Source organism: Nelumbo nucifera, chromosome 4 (assembly GCF_055504915.1).
Source record: "Nelumbo nucifera cultivar China Antique chromosome 4, China Antique-T2T, whole genome shotgun sequence".
Classification (NCBI taxonomy): Eukaryota; Viridiplantae; Streptophyta; class Magnoliopsida; order Proteales; family Nelumbonaceae; genus Nelumbo; species Nelumbo nucifera.
In genome coordinates, this window is record NC_142652.1 from 3,273,988 (window position 1) to 3,293,571 (window position 19,584).

At 39.5% G+C, this 19,584-nt stretch overlaps 1 protein-coding gene and 1 pseudogene across 1 annotated transcript; one reads left to right on the forward strand and one right to left on the reverse strand.

Annotated features, from left to right (window-relative positions):
• Positions 1 to 5,190: 5,190 nt before the first annotated feature.
• LOC148791965 (U2 spliceosomal RNA) lies at positions 5,191 to 5,362 on the reverse strand (annotated as a pseudogene).
• A 1,657-nt stretch (positions 5,363 to 7,019) lies between these two features.
• LOC104591828 (uncharacterized) lies at positions 7,020 to 9,368 on the forward strand. Its single transcript, XM_010250878.3, has 8 exons — positions 7,020 to 7,498; positions 7,636 to 7,818; positions 7,916 to 7,981; positions 8,103 to 8,171; positions 8,261 to 8,344; positions 8,502 to 8,687; positions 8,789 to 8,916; positions 9,034 to 9,368. The coding sequence occupies exons 1-7, from the start codon at positions 7,136 to 7,138 to the stop codon at positions 8,885 to 8,887; spliced, it is 1,050 nt and encodes a 349-aa protein (XP_010249180.1). The 5' UTR covers positions 7,020 to 7,135; the 3' UTR covers positions 8,888 to 8,916; positions 9,034 to 9,368.
• Positions 9,369 to 19,584: the final 10,216 nt, after the last annotated feature.

The following is a 19,584-nucleotide window of genomic DNA, read 5'->3' on the forward strand; positions in this document are numbered from 1 at the left end:
TAAGAATGAAGGCTGGGGGCTGCAAAATGAATGGAGTCAAATTTGGACAGAAGCTATATGAGTTGATGAACTTGGTAAGAATCTGGGATACCGAAATTCAATTAGATATGTGACTGATGCATGTGAAGCATAGATTTAAATTCAAATTTTGAAACTCAATTAGCTTGTACGAAATTAGCACAAATTTGAATACAAGAAACTATATATGGTGAATGGATAGAAATAAGTCTCTAAATCACAAATACCACTTAATCCTAGAACTTCTAACTAAAACTATTAGAAAAAAAAAATATATGCATATAAACACACATATAAAGAATATTTGAAATTGATTCCATCAATAAGTGATCAAGTTTCCAAATATGATCAGACCCAATTATAATTAAATGGGTATCCAAATCTGACTACTTGAACAAATCTAATTCAAATTGCATTAAATTAGATCCATTTTCAAACTTGACATGTCTTGTTCTAAGGCGTATCCAACCAATGAAAATTCATCAAAATTTATGATTAAAACCACCCCTAGTAATTAATTTTGATGATTTTTCATTGATTAATTAATATACACTTTAGCCTTACTTTGTCAACAAAATCAATCTATCGCAACATTTTCTTGCATTTTCAAATACAGAAATCATACTGACAGGTCAGATATATCTATAGCCCAAGTGTTGGTCTCGTTTGAAGGAGGATAAACGGAGAGCTTATCAAGCAAATAATTTCAAAATAACCCAGCTGGATCTTGGATATGTATAGCTGGTAGTTTGTATGATATAGTTTGACTTCTTCAATTTGTATGTCTATTTGATTCCTTTACTAGTAAAAAGTTTGGGAAAGTTGGTCAAGTATTTTTTTTTATATTAACCAATTTTATAATTTTTTTTTTGCATTTATTAATAAACCCCATTGAAAAATAAGGTTTACTTTCCCCGTAAAAGTTATCCATCTCCCAAATGCATGGATAAATAACTTTTCTTTCCTACTTAAGAAGAATTTTATAAAATATAATGAGACAATTTTGCCTATTTTTATATTGATTTTTATGAATAAAAATATCATTGTTTTACTTAGTATTCTAAAAATTAAAAGAACATGAATGCAAATAAATATTAAGTGCACTTATCCATAGGTAAATATACTCATTAGACATTCTATTTCTCATTGCTTCTTTGAAAGCTCTACTGATTTCATTCAATACGATTCCGAATATTGACAATCATATCACCTAAGCATTTCCAGCATTAAGGTTTTGCCACAATATGCGCTAACACAATTGATACATAATCTTTTATACCCATGAAGCTTATCCAAACGCAAGCTAAGTTGAAATGTTAATCCTTCTGGTCCAGTTGGCTGTGTCTTTCGGTGGGGGTAGACCGACAACAATATCGGGTTCAAATTTCCTTCCATGCAATTCAGGAAATAGTGCCCAATGTTATTGGGAACTTGACTTTGAACTAGACTTTCTTGACTATAATCTTCTCGATTTCTCTGAGCTACAGTAATGTTCGTGAAATTTCACGAACACGTGTAAAACGAAGTGAAATTTTATCTCTGATTTTATTCACGTTTAAGACAAAAGTCAATAAAAGCAGGAGAATGACGGTTCAGCCCGACGTCAGAATTTTTAGGTCCAAAGTTACATTTGGGATAGGTGTTAGTTCCATATTGATGCTAATTTAAGTCTAAAGTTACATTTCCGTACTCAAGAAAAAAAAAAAAAAAAACATTTCTTCCCCTTTCATGCATATGGATGTGCTTAGGTTGAAAGTTTTTGCCCTTATTGTAGAAATACCAAAATACCACTTACAAAAAAAAAACATAAAACATTCTTGGATGAGTATTTTGTAAAAAATAATTTTATCACTAAATCAACAAAAAATACTTTATTAATTAACATTTCCATGGAATATATGAACCCACATTAATTAAATGAATTTAGGTTCAAAGTATAAATAAATATAAAAGTAAGAACCAAAGTTGATCATAATTTCTGAATGTTATATGATTTATGAAACATGATAACAAAGAAATGTTTTTTTTTATTCAGTTTTGGAATCAATAAATACATGACCAATAACCTATATTTAATATTTTTGTTTTAAGCGCTGATGTTCTTTTTAAAAGAAAGTGGGACCTTGCTTGTGAAGCACAGAACAATTAGAAAAAATGCACATGGGAGAGCCTCCTCCCGCCCAACAGTCTCTAGATCTGTTTGATGTTTACTGCTACAATACTGACATGTTGGAAAGCAACTTTGTTTTTTGGCTTCATACAATGCAATTTGGGGCTCAAGGGTAAATTAGACGATCTAATTCGGATTTGCTCCTTACAGCGCGTCTCGGATTTGCTCCTTACAGCGCGTCTCACAATACATTTCAGCCATACATTGGGAATATTATTCTATCATTGATAATTTATAAATATGGAAATGTTCCCAATAATACAACTGAAACGCATTGGTATTGTGGTGTTGGTGTGAGACTCATTCTGTAAGGAGTAAATCCAAATTCTAATTAATAGCCTTATCCCCTCTCCTCCCCATCTCCAATCCCCACCGGAACCTGCCAACCTCCTTAACTGCTTACATTCAGTGAAAAAATTTTAGGTCGTCTGTTAGTGTAGGGGGTTAAAATTTAAGCTCGTAAATTTTTTGGCACCTAATATGGCGATCATTCATTCTGGCTGTTAGATCAAAGCAAATCAAGGAATTGCACTTGCAGTTATTTTTGGGCATTCCTCGGTTTCTCTCTCCCGTTCAAGCTGAAGCAGTGGCTATTTTCAAAGGTCTGGAGATCGAGAGGAATCAAACTATTGTGCAGAGTGACTGTCTAATCTCATACAGGTTCTTCAAAGTGGAAATTCTTCTCTACCAAAGGGAGCCGTGTTCTTATGTCAAGGCATCTTGGAGTCTGTCAAAAACCTGTCTATAACTTTGAGTTTGTAAATAGAATTGGTAACTGTGTAGCCTATGAGTTGGCAAAAAAAATCCATCAGTCTCTTTTATTCTGAATATCCCTTTGTGGATTCAGAGCCTGGTCAGTCGAGAGACTCAAGACTCAAATAGACCTTGATATTTCTTCTGTATCTATCTATGTTGGCAGTTTTCCTGTTTAATATTATATCATTGTTTTACAAAAAAAAAAAAGCAAACAAATATCTTTTGTTATTGAGGGGAAAGAGGTTTATCGTAGCAGACCCTATATAGCTGGGAATAAGACTTAGATAATATATAATGATGATAGACACTTCAAATTAGTCTAATTTATGACCTTAAGATGGGTTTGAATTTGGGTCAAGTTAGCCCGAACCCAATCCAAAAATGTGGGGCTGGCTCAAGTCAGGTTACAGTTGAAAAGTATGAACCTGATTTAACTTTGTATTGGGAACATCTTCCATTAAGTCTAGACTTGCTACGTTTTAATTTGCTCTTGTTAATTATTTCTCAAATTTATTTTTTTCTTGATTTTTAAGGTAAAAGAAAAAGAAAAAAAAAGCTCTTCCCAATTCTCATGGCATTTGTAGCAAATGATCGTTAAAATGGAATATGCGACATAAAGAGAGGGGATGAACGACAATGCATGGGACCCATTTTGGCGGTTAGATCCATTTCTGGAATAAAGATAATTTAGCATGGTTTTCAAAATTGGACCAGACGAGACGGTCGGATTGGAAAAACTGGGAACCAATCAAGTGACCAGTTTCGTTTTCCCTCAAAACCATTGATTGGCGGTTAACCGTTTGAACGATTTTGACTGTTTTTATTTTTTTTTTTGAATTTTTCTGTCAAAACAGATTAAACATTCGATTCAAACAATAAGACCGTTCGACCCGATAACCAGACCCCTAACCAGTTCGATCACCGGATCGGTTTTAAAAACCATGTAATTTAGAGCGTGTTGCACCCTACATATATCCTACCACTATTGTTTCCAATTCCAACGTATAGAAGCATCTGACTCCTTTCTTGCAATCTGAATTGCCAAATGTGAGATCCTTGACCTTGAGTGACTGTCGAAAAACTTGTCCATTATACGCCCCAGAAAATCCCAAACCATATCCAAACAAGTCGAGCCCAATTTGGGCTTCACTCTTCCATAATTCCATTCTCTGAGGCCTGTGATTGTACAAAATGGCAATTATTACTTTATTAGGCCTTTCAATAAGCTACAAAAGTCCAGAATTCGATCCAAAACCCAATTTGATCTGATCAAGAGTCTTTTAATTTTACACGATGAAGCTGTATTTTTAAAACCTGCATCTATTTTTTAATCCCAAACTTTATTTCATTTAAATGGAGGAGTCATTAAACCCCAAGTTTTAGAACGCTTGAGTTGGCCCTAATAACCTTGGACGATGCTTGAGAGTTAATAATTGGGAGGGCATAGCTGAAGGTTTAGCAGATTTGAAGAAGCACTTTGGACAAGATATTTAAAGAGGGTGGCAGCTCTTATATTATTAAAAAAAGAAAGAAAAACAAAGCACTTTAATAACCGGTTAGCATGCAATTTTCACTAAATATATATTTTTTTGAAAGAAATTTTTTCACTCTTGGTATGATCAAACGTTTATAAAACTTTTAATATATAGTGTATTACAAAATATAATTAGTTTTAGTTAAATTTCAAAAAAAAAAGTAAAAAATAAATTTACAAGTGAAAATGATTGAAACAGAACAGGATAAATTCAGAGATCCCGGTTCCCGCGGGGAAGGATGACTGAGATTTCTAACTCCGTTAAGATAAAGGGCGGAATATTTGAATTCCGAATCAAGGACGGGGCATACAAAACCCGGCCCCACCCGTTTAATATGCTACATCTTGTACATATGGAGGAGGATTAATTAGCAAGCACAGTTAATGGGCCCCATTCAGGAACAGGTCCAGTGGTCCGCACCAATGATCGCCATGATTGCACGACTTCAGCCATCAGATGCTGTGCCTCCTGCTGTTCGTTGAAAGGGACTATACTTGCTTAATTAGTATTTAGTAACACGTAGCAGTTTAAGCAGTAGCACCGAAAGGCTCCCTTTATTGCTCACAAGTTCTAATTCAATATCCTCTTACCATGCTGCAAATTTTTGGCAAAAAGAAAAAAAAAAAGGTTTTCAAATTAGTCGTAAAAGTGGGCTTATTTTGTATATATATTGTGTTTTGGATCCAAATTAATTTCCATGAATTAGGTGGGAAGATGTGATCTTGGAAATTTTTTGTGTCTTAAAATTTTTGCCACGTGTATGACACCTTGGCCGTTCAAAAAAGCCCACTAGAGAAGTATTTATAAAGCACCTTTTGCTCTATGTATCAGATATTAAACTGATAAGAATAGATTCTACATCTTAGCCAAAAGGCCGAGGTATCTTTTGCTCTATACATGGAATAAGAAATAACAAGGACAATTAGTAGAGGTGAAACTCGAGTTGGGTTCGATTGAAGATTGGATTAGGATTAGGGTTGAATTGGCGTGGGATAGAGTTGATGCCTTGCATACCTAAAGGCCAAAGCTAATGTTTTGTTATAAAAAATATTAGTCTAATATGGTGTATACGTAAAATTTACATACACAATCAAACCCTCTCCAGAGTGGGTCTGGAGAGGGTTTTGTAAAGTTTAATCCATACCTTTCCCAAAACGTGTGGCAGATTGAATTTTCAAAATCTCTTCATACATTAAAATGCAATAAAAACCCTCCCTGATTCTGTCCCCTTGCATTTAAGGGTAAGTAAGTGAATTGGGTCCGCATATTTCCTATCTTTTCTTGTTATATATAAATAATAAATAGGTAAAATAATATAAATAAACATCAAAGTTTTCAATTATTTGATTAAAACATGTAAAAAATATATAAACTATCAATCATCCTTTATATAAAATTCAAAATATTATTAAATTCAGCATCTAATATTTATATGTCCTCCAACAAAATCTATTTTTCAAACAAAAATCCAAAAAAACACGTAAATCCATGTGGGTTTTTGAATTCAACACTTAATACATAAAATTCATATTATTAAAGTTCATATTGCCTTCCATACCCTACCTGTACTATAAGGGTTGTAAAAATCTAAAATCTGTTTTTCAAGCAAAAAAAAAGGGCGGATAGCCACCGGGTAGAACAGGAATTGCAATCCCTACTTAAGCCAACTTGGCCCAAATTACACCAACAATTAGTGGGGGAAAAAAGAAAAAAAAAAAAAAACTTAGGTTGTGTTTGTTTGCGATACAAATCTGAACTGGATCCACTCTGGTTTTGCATTCATTTGTTTAGGAATATGATTTGCACTCTTAATTCTGCATCTGAAAAATCAGTGCAAAATTTACACCACTCTGTACCTTAAGCCTCTCTCGTGGACACATCAACTTACTTTCTACCTTATTCCCCAAATAAATAGCCTTTTTCTCTTCTCATTTATTTTTCATAAAAATTGTTGATTTCATAATTTTACTTCCTATACTTCTTACAAACAAACAAAACAAGGTCAAGTATAAAGCAAAAATATATCAAGAATACATAATTTTGCACTCTACATATTTGTATATTTGTACTGCAATTAAACGGAGGCTTAATGCATCAAGGATTTAGGGTCCTATATTGATAGAAAAATGGAGTAGCAACAAACCCGTTTCTTCTAATAACAGAGCTTAATTTGTTTTTGTATCACATATCATTCAGTTAGAACTCTGCATTCTCAGGTAAAGACACACAAGATTAAAATGGATGATTTTTCATCTGGCTACCTCCAAAGTTGAATTTTATTTCCAACAGAAAAATTATGGAAGCGGGAGGACTGAGGAGTGAGGAGTGGTACCTTTTAATACCCCGCCTACCGCTATCAACGGTCCGGGTCAACTCAATAGGCCTGAACCGATGCCGAGAGAAATGCTAAAATCATAGATTAGTCCACAACATCTTTCTTTGCATAATTACATATGACCGGTCTATCAATGATCAATGATCAATGATCAATCCTCCTCCCCTCTCTCTCATCTCGGTCTTTATATAATCCTTTCCTCTTTCTCTCTTCTTCTATCTCTGAAGCTCAACTTCCGTGGTCGCTATTAACTCCACACCCAAAAAACTCACTCCCATCTTTTCTCTCATTTTTCTTGGCTACCCTGACCCCGCTCTCAAAATGGAAACTTTTTCTTACCAAGACCCCTTTTTTCTGCTTGATTCCGTTATCCTTCCAAATACTCCCATTAAGACGCCTGGTTCATTCGAGTTTAGAGACATCAATACCACCTATTTTCCTCGTTTTCCACTCCAACCTCTCCATGAGGTTTCAGTTGATGCTGGAAGCTCTGCAGTTGAAAGAAGAAATGCCTTTCGTATTGATACTGAGAATTCCGTGTGCGGGAAACAGAAGACATATTCTTCATCCAAGGTTGTACGTGTTGAAAGTGGCGATCAGGTCATTCAGACCGAGACTCAGAAAATGGACAAGAAAAGGAGGAAAAACAGAGATGGGTTCAGCTCCAACTCTGCTCAATCCAAGGTAGATCCAGTCAAATTTTTGGAACCAGCAGTGGGGTTCTCTTGGTTTCCTGAACTTCTTTCCTTCTTTCCATATTTTACTCCTACTGTGTTGGTTGAATTCAACAGTGCTTAACATTCTTTGTATCGTCTGTGTAGGATGTAGAAGAAGGTAAACGCAAGAGACAGAGGAAATGCAACAGTGCATCGAAAAAAACAGAAGAGAAGACGAAATGCGATAAGAATGACGAGAAGAAAGTGGCTGAAGAGCCCCCGACTAGCTATGTTCATGTAAGAGCAAGGAGGGGTCAAGCAACAGATAGCCACAGCCTTGCAGAAAGGGTACGAACATAACAACCTCTTACAAGAGTTCAAGTTCCAATTACTTGTTTAATTAATCCATATATCTCAATTATGCTTTTACCCAAAATGTATCCAGGCAAGAAGGGAGAAAATCAGTGAGAGAATGAAGATGTTGCAAGGTCTTGTCCCTGGTTGTGACAAGGTCATCAAACTAAGCTCTTTAGTTCGTTGGGAAGAAATACTTAATTAATTCTTTCTTCTTCTCTGCTCTCGGACAGAGATAAATTGTTTCTAACAGTTTGATGTGATTTGGGTGCTAACAGATAACTGGTAAGGCTCTTATGTTGGACGAGATAATCAATTATGTCCAGTCCCTACAGTATGAAGTTGAGGTAGTAATTCCTTCCATACAGAGATTAGATTCAATGCAATGCTTTATAGTATAAACACTTATGTTGGATTTCCTGTTCTGCTTCTGCAGTTCCTCTCCATGAAGCTTGCATCAGCTTGTCCAGTTTTCTATGATTTTGGAGCCGATCTAGATATTTCCCTGCCAAAACCAGAGGTGGAGACTGGAGAGACCTCTCTCTTGGACTAGTTTCATTTCTATATTCCATTCCTGGAACAGTTTTTCTTTTTCGTTGATACTTCATAATCGTTGTTATTGCTTCCCTGATGACTGACTGATGAGCAAGTTCTCTGCTTCTCACATGAAACTTCAGAACCCGAGTAGCCAGACGTTACCACTGTCATCAGAGCAAGCGCAAGTATGCTGCTCCACGCAGCCCACAACTTTTGTGGCTGCTACAACTACCCTCGACACGACAAATAACTACCTAATCCTGGACAGTTCTGTGGATTGTTTACTTCAACCAGGACAGAAGCTCAATGCCCATGTCTTCTCTCAGGTATCAGATCAGATGAGGATTACCCATTTAACCCTCATATTTGTGATTTGTTCCCACACTTAAGTTTACTAACTTTCACAGTCCAACTCCAATCTCTTCAGGGTAATGGAAATTCATTATGGGATGATGCGGAAAACCAGATTCAGAAGTTTACTACTCAACCGGGGTTCAATACTTTTCGTTGTTTCCAGCAAGATTAGTATAAAACAAACCTAGCTACAGGCATTTGGTAAGTCCTTCCTGTTGAGTTTAAAAAAGACACATGTGAAATGACTTTTTTTGTATCTTTTCTTCTTTAATCCCTGTTTCTAACTTGCTTCTTTTCTGATTCGGTTTGTGTTTACAGTTTGTAAAAAAATTTCACAGTGGTAGCAGACTAGCAAAGGAAGAAAGCTATGAAAGCCACATGGAATCAAAGCCTTTTTCCTTTCACAGTAAGAAGTCGGAATTGATTGGACCCGTTCTATGTGCAATGAACAGAAAAAAGCTAGATGATTGTAGATCCCCTTGTCGCTGTCCAATTGATGACCCCACTCGACGTGAAGCACAGAAAATCCCCACTCCAGACTCTCAGTGGTAGCTTAATAAGGAACGGGGAGTACAGTCTACTTATCCCAAGTAAATAATATATATTTATGTAATAATTTTTTTTAATTAATGGTATTTATGTAGTAATGACAACATTGATTTGTTCACTCCTGATTTGTCCCGTAGCCCGGTATGCACGACTATGTTCGTAGCCCATCCGAGCGATTCTCGTATTTAATTTCTTGCTGGCTAACAGCCTAACACCATTCTTTTTCCACAATAACAAAGCCGCATTTTTTGGAAGCCAACAAGACCCCTTCTAGTGTAGCCCTTCTGTAAAAAAATAGAACATTCAAATTATGCCTTCAGAACCCAGAATGATATTTTATTTCTTCAAGGCTCTGTTTGTTCCGTTGCGGTAGAGGTGAAAAAAATTAAAAAAAAAATCACAAATTGTTTCAATGTTTAATTTCTGTACCAACGAAAGGCTGTAAGTACATTTACATGGAACCGAATGCAATGCACAATTAGGGATGCTCACTGTTTGATTAACTGAACTAGGTCCATTTTTCAAATCAAATCAGTATCATTACTTCATTAGTTTTTGGAAAACCACAAACTGAAACTTAATCAAAACCAATCGATTGATTTGTTTGATTTTTCAAAAAATATTGAACCGATTGATTTAATGAACTAGAATTTTTTATTTAACCTCATCAGTTTGATTCAATTTTTTAGTTTTTGATGAACACCTCTACCTTAGATGTTGGTAAGTAAGGGTGCACAAACAAGTTAAATATCGATTTGGAATTTAATTCGAATTTGAAACTTGCTTACCCTGGCTTCGGGATGCCCGTTTTTTTTTTTCATTATTAAGCATACTTTTGGTTTGAGCTAACATTGATGCGATCATCGCCTTCGATTTGATACAACTTCGTTAATTATTTTTCTATTATGATTTAGGTTAAAGGCTAAGGTCACTAATAAATTGGATTAAAATCTAATTCTTTTAAGTTGGATTTGGATATGCTTAGGCATTAATTACAAAATCAATGGGAAATTTGGAATTGAAGATATGATTCATTTATTGATCCAATCGAATTCATATATTGTTTGATTCTCTCAAGGAATCATTTTACCTTAAAAGCTTAAACTGTTGTATGCTCTTTAACAAACATTTCTAGGGATCTCAAGGAATTATTTCAATTGTATTTTTCTAACACATTTTGAAGATCTAAAACACATTAATTTAAATTAGGAAATTGTTTTATAGATTATAAGGTGTCATTTTTCCATTTAAAAAAAAGAAGAAAATTAAAATCAACTTGTAAATAAATTTTAAACTTTAAGGCTATAGAGTTAGAAGTCAAAAAGTTACAAGAATACTTTGTATATATGCAAGGTATAATGAACCGATAAGACCAATCAGTCAAAACCGAAACCCGACTTTGGTTGAAGAATCAAAACCTAACCCCATAGGGTCAGGTTGATCCTAACCTGACCCTATCGGGTCAAGTCAGACTTACTATTTAACCCGATCCATTGACATCCCTATGCATTCCTTTAAGCAAAAGTCCATTGGTATGATTGGATCTGTGGTTATCCAGCTTAAGTTCAACGAGTTTTTGTATAAAGGGCATGCTAGAATAAAAATCTATTTGAGGAGCTCACATAGTATATGTTTGGCATCGAGTTGCAGCATCGTTTTCTATTTGAGGAGCTCACCTAGTATATGTTTGGATCTGTGGCTGTCCAGCTTAAGTCCAACGAGTTTTTGTATAAGGGGCATTGCTAGAATAAAAATCTATTTGAGGAGTTCACCTAGTATATGTTTGGCATCAATGTTGTAGTTGAAAAAACGGTGCTGCTGATGTGTGGGTTGGAAGAGAAAACGATGCCATTTTTGTTTAGAATCGTTGCTGCCAGGTAGGACATTTTCTGAAGCAACAACAACTTTTTCTGTTTGGTACCAATGCTCCAAGAAATGTTTTCTGCACTTCTACCCATTATCCAGTGTCACATCATTGCCCCTGTTGGCAACAACGAGTTGCAGCTGGAAACGCTAAATTTGGCGTTGCTCCAAGCCATGCCTTCCCGATTTCTAAGGTGTGACTTGGAGTACCGTTTTCTATGGAAAAAGCGGTTCAAAATAGATGTTTTTTTTTCCTGGAGCACCATTTTTTCCTATGTGACACCGTTGCTCTAAGAAACGACAACAATGTCAAACAGCCGCCTAATAACTTTGAATGGTTTCTTATATTCAACTTGGCCGTGTTCAATCTAATCCAATCTGATATACATGTATGAAAGATCATATTTTTATAGTATATGTTTCTTAGTTTTACCTTAGTTTTACATTTTTTTTTTAATTTATGCTAATTTTATGCAAATTGGATGATATTCTATAATATTAGATTTGAACCGGATATCCAAATATGTAAACAATAAAATTCCAATATAAGTTTAATATATCTATCACCTATTGAATCTTATTTAGATCTTTCAAATTCTTAATTATAGAATTTGATTTGGATATGCCTCTATACGAATTCAGTCTAACTAAGCCTACAACTTGTATCAAACAACAAATTGCTAGAAATACAAACTAGTTAATAAATAGATTAGATTATGATGGAGCTCTTCAAAGAGAACCAAAAAAAAAAAAACGGGATTATGGGGTTATGCTCATTCGATTTAAAATTAAACCCATTGCATTAAAAAGGCCTTTTACACAAGAAGATGTTGGAAGTATATTATCATAGACTATGGTTTCATAATTTAGCTTGTAAACATTTGACAAAAACCATTAAGTTGAAATTATTTTTGATTGTTGATGGAGGAAGATTTGGCCCGACCTTTTGACCACTCAACACGTGGAAATAATCGAGGGTGACCTTGTAGGAGCAACAGCTCGGCACGGCAGTGTGCTCAAGGCGCGAGCTCCGAGAGGAGGAACCAGCGGTCCGAGCTCCCCAAAAAGAGCCCGAACTCTCCCTTTGACCCCAAGCCTTACGAGGAGCGCAAAGGGCAACAACCCAAACTGGCCCATCCCAGGGCAGTTCGGGCCACACTTCTATCCGAACTCAAGACTTCATCTCGCACACCACTCTGGCACTTCGTCTCCAGGCCGCAGAACTGAACAATCGTACTTGACACCAAAGGAGTCCGTATCCTGAGGCGGCGCACCTGACTGACTTAGGATTTGACGCTTGACAGCCGCACTTCAACGACCACCTACCACCGCCACCTCCAATTACAGAGACGGCTCCAACAAAGAGAGCAATGGCGGTTGTCTGCCCTAGCAGAGGTGATGACACGCGAACTGGCAGAAGTGCAGAGGTAATGATACCCGACCTGATAGAAGCTTGGGAGTGAGTGCGCGAAGTGGTTATAAAAAGCCCTCTTCCCCCCAAGAATAAAGGTACATGATAACTTTGCGCCATATGGTTTTTTATCTTGCCTTTGAGAAAATACTAACTTGAGCTTTGGAGCACTCTCACTGGGTTTCTCCCCAGAGACTACTCGCTTTCTTCCCCGTTTCAGGCACCTTTTGCTCCAGTTAGAGGCAAGATCGTTGACAACTAGGACTGACCGGATTGCGCTCCATCAATTGGCACCATCTGTGGGAAACGCGTCTAAAAGCCTCCCTCTAAAACTTTCATAGCACCTTTTTTCCAAGAAACCCCAACACCCATGGCTTCTTCTAGCAATGTAGCACAGAGATGAACGCCACCGGGGAACAACTCCAAGTCCCCATGGTGTGCATCGGACAGTTCACCATCCCCCTTCCGGTGGATGGGATCCCCAGCCTAAATGCGCCACGAACAGTGGCGCCCGTGAATCTTCCTGCCATAAACGTCCCCCTTCCTCCCTCTGTTGGGACCACCTTTGCTGAACCAACCATTGTTCCCCCGGCAACTAGCCAGAACCAGCTCGATGACCTGGTGCATGACATGCGGGCCATCCAAGCCCAAATGCAGTAGCCAGGAGCAGTTCCCCCAACTGCCTCAAACTCAGCTCCCACCTTGGCACCCCGCCGTTAGGCGAGCCAAGCCCTCCCCTCAAGGCGGACGCCCCCACCAGGAGGCTTCCCAAGCTCGGGCCTCCCTGGCTCAAAGCCCCTCTAGAAGCTAGGCTTCATTCCCTGGCAGGAGAGAGAGAGCGGCTGGCCCCGCCTCGTCGTGCGCCGGCAGACCAGGAGCCCGATCCATCAAGTCAGCATCACCCAGGCGCTCTCAGGACGGGCCCCTGCACACCGGAAACCGGTTCAACGCCTTAGCCGCGGACTACCTCCAGCAGTCCAGGCCCATCGAGCTCGGGAACACCGAGGCAAGCAGTGCCAACGCCGGGCCTTCCAAGCAGTAGAGGCGCCGCCGGCGAAGCCGCCGAACTGCAACTCGCATCTTGCCCGAGCCCCGAGGTGAAGAAGAGAGCTCGGACGAGGTAAAGGCTACCCCTATTCTCTTAGTCCCTTCCCCCCTGTCATAAGAACTCCTTGTAGTTCCTATGCCCAGAGACTTCAAACCCCCCCCCACTCGACAAGTATGATGGGTCCTTTGACCCTAGCGACCATGTCGATGCCTTCCAGTCCCAGATGCACCTGGCTAGGGCTAGCGAGTCCTGTATGTGCGTAGCCTTCGCTACCACCTTCAGAAGAGTGGCTCGCACCTGGTACAGGAACCTAGCCCCTGGGTCAATAAGGAGCTAGGCCCAGTTCGTGCAGGTCTTCACCGCGCACTTCGTCACCAGCAAGTGGTGCCCCCGAACCGAGGAGAGCCTCCTCGGCGTGGTCCAAAAGGAAGGGGAGCCCATCCGCAGCTATATCAAGCGGTTTAACGACGCATGCCTACAGATCCCACGCCTGGACCCCGCAGTTCAGCTCGCGACAGCCAAGATGGGGGTGACACACAAGGAGTTCAAGTGGCACATAGTGGTCAACCAGCCCGCGACCATGGCTGAGTTCCTTAAGCTCGCGGACAAGTTCATGCGAACGGAGGAGGAGATCAACCAAAGGACTGGGGGCGGGTTTGAAAAAAGGAAGAGAGAAGAACTCTCTAATCAAGGAGACAGCCGGAAGGATCCATCTCGGGCGCTGAAACCAAGCCAGTCGTTCCGAGCTCCCATGGCAAGTCGGACAGACTACACGCCCTTGAACACAAAGCGGGCTGAGATCTTGATGACGATCAAAGACGCCCCGTACGTAAAGTGGACACATCGCCTAAAAGGGAACCCAAACGAGAGGAACAAAAACTTGTACTGCAGTTTCCATAGAAACCACGGTCATAGTACCGAACATTGTAATAATCTCCGCGACGAGATAGAGGGACTCATCCATCGCGGGTACTTAAGAAATTTTGTACAACATAATAATAATAATAATAAGACAGGTCGGCAAGGGGAGCACAGTAAGGATGTTCCCGAGTCCAGCAGCAGGCCGGCCGAACAGTCACAAAGACAGTCTCCAGAAGAGAGGCCAGTTCGGGGAACCATCCACGTGATAGTGGGAGGTTCGGTAGTAGCGGGTTGTACTTCGGCAGCGGCCCGGGCGTCAGTTCGCGAAGCTGCCCGAGAAGAACAGAACCCTCTGAAGAGGTCGAAGACGGAGGAACCGATTTTCTTCACGGAAGATGATGCGCGAGGGGTCCACTACCCCCACGACGATGCGCTTGTCATAAAACTGAGGATCAACGATTTCAAAGTCAGGCGCGTGCTTGTTGATTCAGGCAACTCGACGGACATTCTCTTCAAGTCGGCGTTTGACCAGCTTCAATTGCGGAGAAGCGAGTTGAAGCCCGCAAACACTCCTCTGGTGGGCTTCAACGGAGAGGAAGTTAGACCCCTCGGGAAAGTGACAGTACCTGTAGAAGTCGGCACATAGCCCAATGATAAGTATGTAATATTGCAATAAGAATGGCAAAAATGCATAACACAAAGAGAGAGAGGACCAATGAATGAAAAGAAGAGAAAAGTAGATAATATTTCTAAAATTTGTAAAAGGAAAAAAGAAAAAAAAAACTTTGATCGGCTTTTATGCCTTCTATTCATTAAAGCCAAAATGCAATGTTTGGGACACCCTCCCCAAATGGCTTTTTTTTTTTCCCTTAGGCAAAAGAAAAGATAAATGTGCAAATATATTTGGTAAATATAAGTTTTAATGTAATTCATATAGGTGAATAAAAGTTGTTGGTAGATCAAATTAAGTGGAAATCTTAGCTCCTTTTCCTTTGTCTTGCCAACCCTACTACAGTTTGAAGTCGGGAAAGTACTCTTCAAATACAGCTGTTTATATATGATCATTAATCTAAAGCACATCTTAAGAAATCATTCAATCTAAAAGCTTAAGATGTTAGGTTAGGTTCTTGAATGGACTTTCAATTCATGCCTAACTCTCTATGGTGTTATTACTTACATTGCCTTGCATCTTAGTTTGCATTTGATTATTTTTGAAGGCAAGATATAACCATGGTTTTTAAAATTGACCCGGTGACTGAATCAGTCAGGGGTCCAGTTATCGGTTTGAAAGGTCTGACTGTTTGAACCGAACGTTCAACCTGTTCTGACAGAAAAATAAAAATTCAAAAAAATAGTCAAAACTGTTGAAACGACTAAACACCCAATTAAGCGGTTCGCTGACCAAAATCAATGATTTTGAGGGTAAATCCGGTTTTTGAAAAAAACGGAGGTCACCAGTTCCTAAATTTTCCAGTCCGACCGTCCAGTCTGATCCGATTTTGAAAAACATGGATATAACCGTAACCTACCTAAAGAGAAGTCCTGCCAACAGGTTATAACCTGTAAACATATTTCCTGGAGAAGGCTTAAAACTCTATGATAGAAACAGGTTGGCGGGATTTTTAATGTTTGTGCTCGTCTAAATTAAAGTTTCAGCAATACAATTTTATTCACAAACCAAATGAAATTTAAATCCAGTCTATTAATTAATCCTAGCCCAACTGCTAATGCTGCGTTTGTTTCCATGAAAAGGGGCATGCAGCTAAATTTTCATTCAGGGGTTGTCTCTAAATAGATTTTTATTCTCTGGTACACCCCTTCATTGGAAGTCTTTGAAGCATAGGTGGATCTATATTTTAATTAATAACAATGAAAATTGAACACTGGGCCACTTGATCAAATAAAGTCTAATACCATCTAAAAGAACAGTTTAACCTAAAAGCTTTAATTAATTGTTACGTGAGCGGTTCCTGAATTAGTTTCTTTCTTTAACAGTTCATTCATAATTGTATGGATTTCAGAATTAACGAGATGTTCGGATTAATGGGTCTAGAGTTTGATAGGTCCTATAATAGGTTAGCCGGTGTAGTGACTTCAAAGAAAATTAAGAATCAATGAAGTTACAAAATCAATAATCTGCCTCGCTAAAGCAACTCTGTGATTCTCTTGTTTGATTAATTCAGGACATGGGGGAAACAAAGATCCCTAAGCCTGCCACGTTTTGAAGCAGTGTTACGTTAAACGAGAGGCCATGATCCATAAAGCAGGGAACGAACCCGGAGTAGAAGTTTAGAAGAGAACAAACTGGTTGGGTTGTACACTTGTATGTTGTGTTGTGGCCCATGAGATAGATAATAGCTGAGCCTGAGCGGTCTCACTCGGTCTGGGGCTTGGATGTTGCTTCTACATGCCGCCCATTCAGGTACATCATCGTTGCCGCTGACTGGATTCCACCACGTGGAGGTGGAGTGGGGGACTTGGACGTCGTGCCCATTCATGTAATGTAGGTCATTTTCTATCAGGATTCAGGATCCCCACCATTAACGCGGAAAAGACCGACCGAGAAGCGTCGACCCTCTGTGCTCTCTTCATGGAATTCAGAGTTGAGACGTCCTCTTCCTTCCCAATTCCTGTATCTAAAATTAAAGCTACTGCTGGGGCGGTTTGTCAACAAAGCAAACGTGCCATAACTTGTTAGGTTACTTAGATCTGTTCTGTCTTATGTGTTAATTTGTTGGCTAGGCGACAGGCTTATGTGTTTGGTCAATTCAATTAATTTGCAATATCCCAGAATGGGCTTCTCAGGCCGGCTAGTAAAGATACTTGACCTGGATTGGACTACTTGACTGACTGTTGTCAAATGACTTTTCTCTGATCTCTTTTGAATAGAAAATACGTATCATTGGACATTGGCCGGCTCATCAACTCAGGGTGGACCACATCCAGACTTAATTTGCCACGTGTAGTGGGTTACAAGGCTAAAAGGAGTCCCAGAAATTGTCGCGACAGCATATTCGCAGGAGAAGAGAAGAGACAAAACAAATCCAACATCCAGACTGACGAGTTATGACTCGATGAATATGCAGTACACTCCTGTTTCAAAGATTTAACAGGGGTTGGGGGGGGGGACCCGTATCCGACCTAGATCGTTCTCACATCCCCACAGATCAGACTCGGTCGTGAGTCGTGACTAGTCAGTCTCAAAGGGGAGAGGGAACAGCCACTATCTCTTTTACTTAACTACCTCGCATATATTCAAATCATAATTTACTCGTACCGTAATAACGAAAGCGGTTGAAATATCCTGGGTCCACGGACATATGCTATGTCCTTTATATAAGACGGTAAGACCTCAAGTATTTTGCTTTAGATCGATAGAATTAATTAATGGTTTCATTTTTACAATTTACAGTATATATACCCATCAAGTATGAAGTAGATCGACTTTCTTCTGCCGCATTAATTGCTCATTACATACATGTATAACCAATGTCTGCAGTGCTCATCGGTTTCTTCTCCTTTTAGACTTACCTAGAAAAGTAGAAAGAAATCGCCTCCCTCTCCTTCCGGGTAGCATCACTGATCAACAACACGACTGATGAAGACGCTCGACGTCGAGGGTCGGGGCCCTGTCTTTCCGGCTATTTCCGTCCAGCTGGCACTAGCAGACAATGGAGAAGTCAAGTCTCCAAGAAGAGATCAGAATTAATTCACACATTCTCTCTCTCTCTCTACTTCCTGATTGTGTTCTAATTTGTTTGTATATTTTGGGTGGTTAGGGGATAAGGACGAAAGACCATCAAGTTAATTATCTTCTCATAATAAAGATGGATCAGGAGGGGCCAAGAGCAGACATGACTGTAGTTCTGGGAGGGGTGTAGGGCGGTGCAGGTCATGGTTGCGGCCCACGGGGTCGAGGGTCCACTGGGCTCAGTGAGGAGCATGCAGGCATGGCATGGCGTGGGTGATCATTGAATTGCCTTGTCTTCTTCAGGTCGTCTAACTTAATAAGAAGAATACAAAGGTCACACAGACGAAAGAGGAGGAACACAAAGAGGAAGAGGATGAAGGTGACATTAATTGATTTAATGGGGTTGTACCACATATACTGTAGCTAAGGCATGGGTTGTCCAGAAATTGAGACTAAACCTGATCCCCACTTGTTTCCTTCTCTAGTGCTGTATCTTTCATCTTTGACCTGTTCAATGAATATCATGGATTGTTGTGGACTTGTTACTGTTATCCCCAGATAATTACAACTTTGTGGGGGGAATACATCAAAAGGTAAGGGGTAATGAATAATCAAAAAATTTATGAACCCAAACCCGACCAAGTCCAGTTGGTCGGTACCTTGAAAAAGCCGGCGTTAGGTTAATAGTTAGTTAAGTTAATAGTACTGACGACTGGCGTGGCCTGATAATAAAATCCCTTACCCGACGCTCAGGTCATCATCAGAGTCGGGTCAAAGAAATGGGGAGTTTTTCCCTTGGTTCGGCTTGAGTTTGAGTGTTCGAGAGTTGAAGCAAATACTAAGAAGGGGAGACCCAAAACAAATAAAGCCAACAACATGTCTGCACAGAAAGACATAATTTCGGATTGATATTTGTCTGTATCAATAATTAAAATTTCAAAGGTTTACTACTTAGTAGGGGTGTCGGAGATATTGGCACCGGTGCCGAAAGTGGACTGGACTTGGACTCCCGTCTCCAGATTGAGAAAATAAAGTCGCACTCTCTCAAGCAAAAGCCAAACAAGAGGACAGTCGGGGACGCTAATCAGTAATCAGTAATCAGTAATCACTGGACTGCCTAGTAAAAGGCGTAGTAGGGTTGTTGTACCTACGTTGGAGGGTTGGAGAGTTGGGGGAGCACTAGGTCTGCAACTGGGACCTTACCTTACCGGGGCAAAGGGCTTCTTTGGCTGAGGTTGGACCAAATCCATTACTGAGTTCGTCAGTTGGAGACGGTAAGCAAAGCCACATGCTCTTGTTGAATGTCCTCCACCAGCACACATCACACATGGAGTCACTATATGAGCATGTTTATATTCAGTGCCATGCTTTTAAATGCTGGTTCAACCTGAGGATCGGGTGGGTAAAACCTATGTGATGCTTACCGGTTACTAGCACGGTTCGGTA